This window comes from Alosa alosa, chromosome 13 (assembly GCF_017589495.1).
Source record: "Alosa alosa isolate M-15738 ecotype Scorff River chromosome 13, AALO_Geno_1.1, whole genome shotgun sequence".
Taxonomy (NCBI): domain Eukaryota; kingdom Metazoa; phylum Chordata; class Actinopteri; order Clupeiformes; family Clupeidae; genus Alosa; species Alosa alosa.
Genome location: NC_063201.1, coordinates 13,730,313 through 13,742,812, shown reverse-complemented (window position 1 = coordinate 13,742,812; position 12,500 = coordinate 13,730,313). Strand labels below are relative to the sequence as shown.

The 12,500-nt window shown below is 47.0% G+C and overlaps 1 protein-coding gene across 2 annotated transcripts in view; it reads right to left on the bottom strand.

The window, feature by feature from the left end:
* The window catches only part of rbms3 (RNA binding motif, single stranded interacting protein), a 159,383-nt gene that overhangs the window by 6,904 nt on the left and 139,979 nt on the right, over positions 1 to 12,500 (bottom strand). The window contains exons 11-13 of one of the 2 annotated variants that reach the window (XM_048260297.1): positions 4,291 to 4,398; positions 3,021 to 3,113; positions 2,193 to 2,320 (exon numbers count right to left, since the gene is read on the bottom strand). In XM_048260297.1, coding sequence (XP_048116254.1) covers positions 2,193 to 2,320; positions 3,021 to 3,113; positions 4,291 to 4,398 — 329 coding nt within the window. Of the gene's footprint in view, positions 1 to 2,192; positions 2,321 to 3,020; positions 3,117 to 4,290; positions 4,399 to 12,500 lie in introns of both variants that reach the window. The other variant, XM_048260296.1, reaches the window with a different exon arrangement.

Genomic DNA, 12,500 nt, shown 5'->3' with positions numbered 1-12,500 from the left:
GCCTGCAGCCGTGTTAAGCTGACTGCATAACGTGATTATTTGTGAGATTTTGATACGTATGTTTTCAAACTGGACTTGTGCAAACGTCATGGTTAAAAACGTATCAGAATCTCAGAAATAATCACGTTATGCAGTCAGCTTAACACAGCTGCAGGCGGCTACATGAAGTGGAATCCCCCTAAATGTTTTCCAACGTGCTCACTTCCCACCTCAACTTCACAAACAAGCTAATTAGCTGCCATATTATTGGTGGGCACAAGAGTATGTTGTCTGAGGGGACCATGGAGGTATTATATATAACTGGAGAGAGTGACTAAGTCCCGCCCTCCATTCAAATATATGGTGGAGGCTAGGCTAGTAAATCCGGCCAATTCATAGCCAATTCATAGTCCATATATTGAACACTGGGGTTCGGATCCAGCGCCAGTTGGCTCTGACCATGCGCCAAGTTCCAAAGCTGGAAATGGCGCACATGGACCAGCGTGGATTTTATTGGATATTCTGTAAAAAGGAGAGTAGATCCTCCAGTAAGAGGGTGGCGATAATGCACATACATTGCTTGCCACGTAACAAGAAGAAGAAAAAGTTGCTCAGGAACGCGCATGTCCAAGTGGAGTCGCCCTGAACCGCAACTTAATTTCATTGGATAACAGCGGCTCTAATGAAAAGCAGTATGCTTGCCGTCCTGCTGCTGCAAATATGCATTCGAAAATTTTTTAGTGCCATGTGTAGCGCATTTTTACAGTCTATGATTAGTTTGCTTGCTTGCTTTATTTTATTGTTTGCCATCTCATAGCGGGTGCTCTAAACATATTCTAGCGTTGGCCCATGACCAAATAAAGCCAATAATAGCCAGTAGCCACAATAATGACTGGAGCCAGAACCCTCAATAGCCACCCTGTTTCGAAAATGGAAGATAACGCACAGAACGGCCAGCCTGAGCGGACAATTAAGTCCCAACTCATCTAAAATGTGGTGTCTGGAAATACTTTGGGTTGTACACACCAGATGATAAAAATAACCGTTAAAGAGAATGTAGTCTGCGGGACTCTGCAAAAACAGTTTACTTACGCATCCACGACATCAATCTTCCACGCTCACCTGTCGAGTTACCATCAAATGAGGCAGCGGAGTCAGAGGCACAGTAGACGGCCAGAGCATCGCCAGGCGTCCAACATTGTATGATTGCATACTTTCCGTAAATCCTAAATTATATCCGGGGTCTGCTATTTACTTAGGCTGCGCAAAGCACATGTATTTATTTGGGGCAGGCTTATTCGAGGCAGACCTTTATTACTTACATTGTGCGTTTTATTGTGAGACATGCGTTTCGTTTGGAGCGACATACCAGGCTATCAAAAGCAGACGATTTTCGTCAGACGATTTTGGACTTTTTAATTATATAGTCAAATGTTGAGACTGATGGGCACTTAAATCTAGGGGTATTTGATGATCACTGTAAAGTTTCGTGTAGTTGAAAAAGTGTTGGAATTTCCAGCTGTTTATTGCGAGACAAGGCAGTCTTTCACTCATTCATTGAACGTGCGCTGTGCTCTAATGGAAACCTTATTGCGTTGCTAAGTAGCCTAAATTGAGTTATTACACGCATGAGAGCTCGTGCCCAACACAGACTTTCGTGCAAGGAGCTGGTTCCAAATGCTCCATGCAGTGCCATACTTGAAAATGGTGTATGCTAACATGCCGAAGCTAATCTGCATGCTCTTGACCCCCTGGAGGGGACTGGCAGTTTCTGGGAGGATCAGCCAATCCACATAGACGACATCATTTGTGGCCATCAGTAAGGTGGCAACCAATTTGCCATTTTTAAAGATGGTGGTAGTCAATTGCAGTCGATGGCCTATCATCGGCCATCACAATAAGTTGAGGTGCTACTTACTCACTCTCTCCAGGTCTATGTAATACCTCCATTGACAGGGCGGCCTAACTTCAAACGAGAGCCCTCATCCAAGTACATGGATTAAAGAAGATGTATGAGTATATGGGTGGGGCGAAACAACAAGTAAGGGCTTTGATTCACTGATTCAGGAGCAGCCAAGGCCTGTTAAGGGTGACGCACACGACTTGGCAAACAGAGAGAATGAAGGAGAGAAAGAGAGAGAGAGAATGAGAGAGAGAGAGAGAGAGACCGAGAGAGAGAGAAAGAGGGATGTGGTGGCAGTCGGGGGACTCACTTGGTGGGTTGGTAGGAGTAGGCCGACTGGAGTTCACTGGAGTTCTCCACCGCTAGCGGCTGCTGCTGTCCGCTCACGTCCTGCGACGAGGGGGGAACAGTCTGCGTCGTGGGCTCTGTTACCACTCCCTGAATGGGGGGACAGAAAAGAATGAGACACTGGCTAAGAGATTTACCAAAGACTACAGACATTGGCCACTCTTATTGGCCACTCATTGGCCTCCAAGGTTGAAATTAGTCTCCCGTCACACCATGCCTGTGTCATAGATAGCACAACAAAGGCAACAACAAAAACAGATTTCACACCCACTTAGCACTGTGCCCTACAGACATACATTAAAAAGGAGTGCATCAAAATGAGGGAATGATTCCAGTGCAGACCCCCCCCTCCCTTGAGTGCCTCTAGGCTAAACTCTCAGTGCTGGTAGCTTAGCATATCTCCTCTCTTTTCTTTTCCTTGCCTGTCATTATCTGGAGGCTCGTGAATCAGGGCGGCTTTAGCGGCGGTAGAATTATCCGGTGAGCTCAATAAGGTATGCTGGAGCGCCAGAGAGGTGGGGGGGGGGGGGGGGGGCTGGGGGGGCTCAGCTCTCCGCAGCCCAGGGGCTACTAGGCTAGAGGACGTTTCTCAGTTTTATTTACACATCCGCTTATACTAACAGACAGAAGCTGAAAGCTGACTAGGAGTGTGCGTGTGTGCATGTGTGTATGAGTGTGCACGTACGGATGTGTGTCTGTAGATGTCTGTGTGAATGAGTGAGTGTGTGTGTGTGTGTGTGTGTGTGTGTGTGTGTGTGTGTGTGTGTGCGTGCGCGTGCGCGTGCCTCACCTCCACTGAGACAGCAGATGCAGGCACAGCAGTGTACTGGGGAATGTAGGTTCCTTGCATAGGAGCAGCAGCAGCAGCAGCAGCAGTCATATACTGCTGATGAGACCAAACAAAGACAAGTCAACCACAAGGAGAGAGAGAGAGAGAGAGAGAGAGAGAGATTAAGACAGAGAGAAAATGAGAAAGAGAGAGAGGGGGACAGATCCAATGCAACAAACAATCCCGCAAAGGTCAAAGTCATGCTCTAAGTGGGTGGGAGGCGTCCCAGCTGTTCAGGGACGTCCCAAGAACACCAGATGCTCCATTACGGTGGGGTGCTTTGAGAGAACCCAGGTCCCTCAGCACATCTCCCAACCGTGGAGCCACAGTAGCAGCCTAGAGAACCTTCTGGAACATGTGTGTCTGCAGCAACACACCACACACTCCTGAACTGGGACCTCTCAAAGACTTACATGTATTCTGGATTGCATACATCAAGTCAAGCAAAGCATGGCGAAACATTCACATTTTAACCAGCTGGCACAGACTTTAATTGCAGTTTATTCATTGCTAAGAATCAGTTCCCCTGTTCCACTGATTATGCAGGATTATAGTACCCGATGCCTTCCAGTGATGAGGTATTGGGTTTGATACTCTCTCCCATAAGGGCCCATGGTGACACCAGTGTCACAAACTAATTTAATAGCCTGAACACTTCCCTGGAAGGTTTGTTTGCATCCATAGTTTTCTTTTCTTTCTATTTTCTTCTATCTATCTATCTATCTATCTATCTGTATACATATATTATTTTATTTTATTTTTTTATGCATTTAATGCGACAGGATAGTGGAGAATGACAGGAAGTGAGTGGGAGAGAGAGTCGGGGTGGGATCCGGAAAGGACCACGGGGCGGGAATCAAACCCGGCTCGCCGGCGTACGGAGCAGGTGGCCAGCTGGGGCCATTCTTTTTTTCTTTTAATTAATTAATTTTTTTGTTTGTTTTTTTTGGGGGGTGGGGGGCTTTTTAATGCCTTTAATGTGACAGGACAGTAAAGAGAGTGACAGGAAGGGAGTGGGAGAGAGAGATGGAGTGGGATCGGGAAATGACCCGAGTCGGACTTGAAAACGTTTCCTGTGGGCACAGGGACCTGAATATGGTATGGGCACCGTAACCACAGCGCCTTCCTGCGTCCATAGTTTTTCTTTTAGAGGAAATACATCCATGGGCTCTTATGGGCTGCAGCTGTGGGAATTAGACATGGAAGCCGTCACCAGGAGATGGGGCCTTACAGAGGAGGAGCCCAGGGAGAGGTGGTTCATCTGGTGGTTCATCTGCTGCATCATGTTAGCCGGCTGCATGGAGATGGCGTGGTCCATGGAGGGCGTGATCACAGCACCCTGCAGGAGCACACACACACACACAAATGCACACACACACACGCACATTCACACACAGACACACACACACACACACATTCACACACACACACACACACACACACACACACACACACACACACACACACACACACACACACACACACACACACTCTCACACACACACAAACAAACAAACAAACACAAACAAACCCACACACACACACAAGCAAACACACAGAGTCCATAAGTTCAAACATATGCTCCATATCTATACACTATGAGTACAAGGGTCTTCTTAATGCTGAGCACACAGATATATAAAATATTTACAGACACATATTGCTATATACTACAGTACCTTTACAGCATATTTATTCTGTTGCTAGTCTGGTGAAATGTAGTACAATCACACAGGAATTCACCACAGGTTTCTCATAAAACATGGACTGACTAAAGACGTCATCATTTAAGATGAGACCAGACTCATAATCCCTGCTGTGGTCTCTACCCAATGAAAACACACCAGGATGCATGCACACATAAGTACAGAGGGAGAATAAATGCTCAAACTCAAACACACCTTGAAACACACACACACACACACACACACACACACACACACACACACATTTTTTCAGTCAATTTTGTTCTGACTCTAACACACAAATGATCTTAACCCATAATTATTCAAGAAAGAGTACATTTTGCACTGACAAATGAGCACACACATATGCATCATCACATATGCACACATACAGTACACCTTCATGATAATGATGTACACCCACAGAGAGAGAGACACACACACACACACACACACACACACACACACACACACACACACACACACACACACATTCACCTCCTTCACATGCCGAATACACACATCTTCACACAGCGCACACAGCTGGGGCCTATTACTGCGCAGACATGATTTCTTATTCAGCTCCAACAAAAAAAATAATTTGAGCCAAATGCGTGTCACGCATCTCTCTGCAGAAATGATGCATGGTCCGGGACGGTGGTGGTGGGAGGGGGGTCGTTGTGCGTGTGTGGGGGGGGGCCTGTGCTGAAGGCTTGCGTGTTTGCCCGGTCGACGAGCGTGCCGTGCGCCGAGTGTTAACACATGTGGGACAGGAGGGAGTGCTGGGTAATTCCGTAATGCTGACCTCAGCCAGGAGAGCTGATGAGCGGCCGACTCTCTCCCTCTCTCTTGTGTACGTTTAAGCACACACACACACACATACTTACACACACATGCTTACACATACACACACACACACATACATACACACACACACACACACACACACACACACACACACATATATGCATGCATATACATGCACACACACACTGAAAAGAAACACACACAAAACATGCATTCACATGCACATACCATACCACATACGCACACACACACACATGCACACACATACACACACATACACACATGCTGAGAAAAATCCCTCATGTCATGTACTGATTAGGATTAATATTCTCGGGGGAGGTTTTGGGCAGGCTCTTAGTCATACAAGCCCAAGTTATTCTCTAATGTTTTCATATGGCATGAGTGCAGCGTGCTCTCCCACAACACCAGCGGCCAACAGCAGCAGCGGCAGCCGTGACGGTATGTGCCAAAGAAAAGCTGCGCTTTCACGCCCTCTGCGTAATCCGACCCACACACAGGCATACAGCATCACCACGGGCCAAACCATTACTCTACCTCACGCCTCACGGGTCGGAAATTCGCCGGACACAGTTTAAGTGACCAAGCGTGAGCCCAGTTAGAGTTACCCGCCGTACCGGGCGAGGTCATAAAGGGGGAAGGTGAACGTGTACACGAGTGTGGTTCTTTGGGGAGTCTGGGCGGCGGGGGATGAGAGGGGGATCAGTGTGTTAGCATGCCTTCTGTGACCCTGTCAACATGGGTGCTCTGGAGTGCTTTTTTGAAAATGTATTTTTTACAGATTCCTGCAGTGCAGCAGTGGTGGCTGGAGAAGGATGTGGTGTGTGTGTGTGTGTGTGTGTGTGTGTGTGTGTGTGTGTGTGTGTGCTTGAGTGTGTCTTTTTCCGCTCTTATGAGAGAAAGAGAGAGAGAGCGAGTAACAAGAAGAGACAACATTGCTTGTCTTGTAGATTGACACATCATTGGTCTTGATCTCTGTAGAATAACTGTAAAGCTAGTCAAACTTTCAGACTCTGTTTGTCTGCTTAAAAAGAGACACAGGGACAGAGTTGTGTTCTGTGTCTATGTTGAGACTTCTGTGGTGGCATATTTGCAAATTGGTAAACGTCTCATGTGTGTATTTATACCTTAGAGTGTGTATGTTTAATATATGTGTGTGTGTGTGTGTGTGTGTGTGTGTGTGTGTGTGTGTGCGCAAGCGTCGTGTGTGCAGGTGTGTTTGTGTGTGTGTGTGTGTGTGTTTGTGTGTGTGTGTGTGTGTGTGTGTGTGTGTGCGTGTGTTTGTGTGTGTGTGTGTGTGTGTGTGTGTGTGTGTGTGTGTGCGTGCGTGTGTGTGTGTGTTTGTGTGTGTGTGTGTGTGTGTGTGTGTGTGTGTGTGTTTTGTGTGTTTGTGTGTTTGTGTGTTTAGCTGTGCTTGTTTCGTTGCACCGTGAGCAGTCAGCGTATCTGATGATCAGCCATGTTTGGGGACACCTGCGGTTAGGTGGAATAATCTCAGCAAGCTGCTGGAGGAGGAGATGCGTCAGTCCTGCTTGTCTCCACATCACTCAAGCACACAAACAAACACACACACACACACACACACACACACACACACACACACTCATACACACACACAAAACAAACTCACACAAGTATGTCTCCTTAACACACAGAGAGCGAGAGAGCGAGAGAGAGAAAAAAAGAGAGAGAGACAGAGAGGGGAGCAGTTCATCCACACAGACACATCATCCCTTACAAAAATACACAATCACATAGACACACACACTCTTCATACACCCAGCAGCACAGCTATTACTTTTGGCATTTGTGTTAGTGCGCTTCCTCTGCACTGGTGCTCTGTTCTGTGGGGAGGGGGTTTGTTTGAAGACTAACCAGCGCAGACATTAGCCATCAGAAACATTCTGTCTCTAGCACTCACATCAGCAGCAAACTGCTACAGACTAGCTCACTCTCTCACCCTCCCTCCCCCTCCCTCCCTCCCTCCCTCAATCCTCTCTCTCTCTTCCCTGCTTCTGTACTCCTGCGCTCCGGATCCAAGGCCCTGTCTCAGAGCCACAGAGGAGCCCGCAGGACTTTGCTACACTCCACACACACACGCGCACACACACACACACACACACACACACACACACACAGGCACGCGCACGCACACGCACGCACGCACACACACGCACACACACACACGCACACACACACACGCAGACACTCTAAGAAGAGCAAATAATGAGACCGAAAATGGTAAGAAACCCACACTGCATAATGCCTCTCTCACCTACATTTACAGCCGAATCAGCCAGTTAGACTGATGATTAAAGACTGCTTTAATGGCTATGTGTGTGAGCAAAACAGGGATGGAGAGACTCAGTGTGTGTGTGTGTGTGTGTGTGTGTGTGTGTGTGTGTGTGTGAGAGAGAGAGAGGGAGAGAGAGAGAGAGAGGCAGTACTGTATATGACAGACTGTACATTTGCTGGTGTGTATTTTTTTGGCTGTGCTCTAATGTGTATATATGTGCACACAACTGTATCAACAAGTTAATACACACCCCTTGGCAATGTATGTGCATGTAGAATATGCTCTATGCTCACTCTGTTGTGTATGTGTAAGTGTGTAAGTGTGTAAGTGTGTGTGTGTGTGTGTGTGTGTGTGTGTGTGTGTGTGTGTGTGTGTAACTCAGTATATACTGTATTAGAACTGCAGTGTGTGTGTGTCTTTTAAAGGCTGACTGACACTTGGCAGGGCTGTTTTTGTATCACACCCTTTGCATCCCTCAAAGCCCTCAGAGATCAGTTTCTGCATTCACTTCCAATTAATAAATAATCAGCCATACATTATTCTGTCAGATCACAGCCTAGCTGCATCCGCCGGCTGTTAGGAACATGTCTGATTTGATACCACTGCAACTACATTAACGCACAAACACGCTCCCCTGTCATGTTCTGCGCATGGACGCACATGATAAAGGGGGAAGGGTACGGATGGCTATCTGAAGAGGCAACTTAGGAAAGGAACGACTAATCTGCCTGTCACACTCAGAGACAACAGACAAGTGAGAACGCATGTATGTGTGTGCAACACAAATAGGCACAGGTGTACGCACAGGCAGACAAACACAGACACAGACATCAACAATCGCAGGCACAAAATGACACACACGCACGAACACATGTGGAAACGCACATCGTGCATGCTTGCTCGTACACACACACACACACACACACACACACACACACACACACACACACACACACAGGCTATTGTAAATCAGCGCCACTCCAGTGAGACCTTGAGGGAGAACCACATGCAGCAGAAGGGGCTTTTTGATGGGGCGCAGATAAACGCTGTAAATCTTTATTCAAACATTTGCTTCTTTTGTCGAGCCAAAATGGATTTCGCTCCGTCGCCGACTTCGGGGAGTGTCTCGCTCCTTTTCTCTCCGAATTTGCTTGCTCGTTCCGCACTAATCGGCTTTGGCAGAATGCGATGCAGTCGCCGTTTATTAATGTTCGCTTTTCCGGAGAGGGATTTGCGCAAGGCTCCATGCGCGCATTCCTCACTCTGAAGAGACGCACGATGAAGATGTCGAAAGATGGAGATACTTGACACGCTGGGCTTTGTTTGATTGTGTTTTTTTGGTCTTTTAGGGTGGGTATGAATATAAGAGCTTGGAAGTTCACACAGGGACTTGGACTCTCTGAAGACATAAATACTTACGCACACACTCTCTCACAGACACACACACACATGCGGATGTTCACACACACACACACAAACAAACACACACACACACTCCACTCACACACACACATCCACATGATCTGCTTTTTCTGGCTCAGAGGTGTTGACATCACTGTTCTCAGGGAAGCTCGGTACACTATGTGCTCTGATACGCTCTGGCCCGTAAACAACCCTGTCTCCCACGGCAACCACAGACAGACGATCCGCAGGCCTGGACCGAGTGTTACTTTAGCTGTAACGGCAAAGCCCTTCTCTGAGCACACACCCACACACATTGCAACTTAGCACTCTCTTGCAGCTTCTGTGAGTGTGTGAGAGTGTGTATGTGTGTGTGTGTGTGTGTTTGTGTGTGTGTGTGTTTAGCTGAATGTAATTTTTGTGCATAGGTGAAGGTATTTGTGAAGTATGTGTGTGTCTACATGTGAGCATGTCCTCCAACCTATCCACGGATACAGTGCCTATGCAATGTGCATAACAAACACACTGCACATGACTACGTCAACACAGAATTAAACTAGATGTACCGCAGAACGGTACAAAATATGACCGCCGCCCAGTCCAGCACATTTTTTCCACAAAAAGAAATCACGCTGAAAAGCCTATATGATTCTAACTGTCTCACTAAATTGCATTATCCACACTCAATTCTCACTGGTATCTGCTAGACAACAAGTACCAAAACATGATTAGTTCATAGATTTTACATGTAAAATTCATTTTATACAACCCCACCTCCATCTTGCCTGTTCATAATTCTGAGAAATTCCTGAATTGTGTGCATGTGTGCGTGTACACGTTTATGTTTATGTGTGTGGGTGTGTGTGTGTGTGTGCTTGTGTGTTTGCCTGCGTATGTGTGTTTGTGCATGTGCATGCATGCGTGCATATGTCTACTGTGTGAGTATGTGTCATACGTATGATTACTGTGAATGTATGTGTGTGTGTGTGTATCTGTTTATGCACATGTGTGCACATGGAATGGGTTAACATGACCTCTGGAGGCAAACATACGGAAAAAATTGGTCATCCTAGGCCCTACGGTTCTCAAGATATTCACAGAAATCTGTGTTCGCCCTACCCTCCTTCGGGGTCCAGTACAGCAGGGGGCTACAGATCAAAACGAAAAATGGTTCCATGCTATCCATGTGGGGTTACATGCCCACCAAGTTTCGTGTACCCCGGAATTTCAGTGTCCCGGGAATCCTTGTTGGTGTACGGTCACTAAATGTACACATAAATTATTTTATTGTAAGGCCCCCCATGAACGAAAGTTCACAAAACTTGGCATGCATTTGGAGGGTGTCATAATGATCCTACACTTTCAATTTCTAACTAGGTGGCGCTATACATGAAATAAGTGGTAATGGGATGGGTTGACATGCCCCCTTAAGACCAACATACAAAAAAAAAGGTGGACCTCCTAGGCCCCACGGGTTCTCGAGATATTCACAGAAAACTGTCTCCGCCACCTACAGGCCAGTTGGTGTATAGTAACATAAATTAATTTATTGTGTGGGCCCCCCATGAACGAAAGTCCACAAAACTTGGCGTGCATACAGAGGGTGTCATAATGATCCTACACTTCCAATTTCTTGCAGTTTTGACTATGTTAGGTCACAGATACCCGCGATTACAACACCTCATTTTTACTTTTTTTGTGTTTAACTAGGTGGCGCTATACATGAAATGAGTGGTTATGGAATGGGTTGACATGGCCCCTTGAGATCAACATACAAAAAAAAGGTCCTCCTAAACCCCACGGTTTTCGAGATATTCACAGAAAAACTGTGTCTGCCCTACCCTCCTTTCGGGGGTGCAGTCCAGTGGGGGGCTACAGATCAAAACGAAAACGATGGTTCCATGCTATCCATGTGGGGTTACATGCCCACCAAGTTTCTGGTACCCCGGTCTTTCAGTGTCCCGGAATCATTGACGGAAATTTGGGCATCGCGAAAAAAAAAAAAAAAAAAAACTAAAATCTATATGACCACCGCCAGGCTGCGCCGGGCGGTCATAATTATCCAAACTAAGGCATAATACAAGAGCGTGGTGCCCCCAACAAGCAGGAGGGAAATGTATCAGGACCTTCTCCAGTGGCATCGGCTGGGCGGTCATCCCATGGCTATCATTACTGAGAGCTCTGGCCTGCAATCACAGTGTCAGCAGGGGCCCGACAACCCCACCCTGCCGCCCCAACCCTTAGTGAGGTGGAGGTGAAGCAGGAGGAGTGGAGACTCAGCTGGAATTAACACCACAGTCAACATTAAACTCAACATGAACCTAATCCTCACGCATACCAGAATACTCCTGAATGCGCATCTCATCGGTTATTGGCTGGAACAGTTTGTTATGTTTCATGGTCAGACTGTTTATGCTGCCATTTTTGAAGCCTGGGCTGTCCACAGAGACAGCGTTTTTTTTTTAGGGGACAGACAGCTAGCGGATAGTGAGGAGATGTTTGCTGTATGTGACAAAAAATGTTTAGAAACATAGCTTCAGACGATAGTCTGTGAAGGCAAAAGATTGAAAAGACTGAATGTCACCCCCCCTCCCCTCACTTTCCAGAGGGTTCCACAGTGCTACCATGGGAACAAGGTGTGATACATTGATTGCTATAATATTTTGCCATCGTTCGCCTGTCTCCTATCTTCCTGGAAAAAGACACATGCTTGTTTGTTTCCCCACTTCCTTTCCTTTCCAGCATTTTCAAAGCAGTCACAGGGAGCGTCCGCCAAGCTCTTACTCCTCCCCCACCCATCCCTGTCTCTCTTTCTCCCTCCCTCTCTCTCCCTCTTTCTTTCTCCCTTCCCCTCTCTCTCCCTCTGTTTTTTTCCCTCTGTTTCTCCCTCTCTCTCCCTTCCCCTCTCTCTCCCTCTCTCTTGCTACTGTCTCTCTCTCTGTCTCCTTTATCCCCTTCTCCTTTTTTGGACTGAGAGACTCATTATCTATCAGGGCGCCAAACAATCAGGACCAGGAGATTCAGTCTCAAATGCATTTATACTGAATCTCATCATCATCCACCTCCTGCGAGTCCCCGTCTATTGCCCTGACGCGCTTTCGGAATATCATTATCCACTTAGGCGCATGACCGACAGCCATCTGGACCTCGTGCCTCTCTCCCTGGGTTCCTCTCTCTCCCTCTGTCTCTCTCTATCTTCCTCCCTCTGTCTCTCTCTCTCTCTCTCTCTCCCCT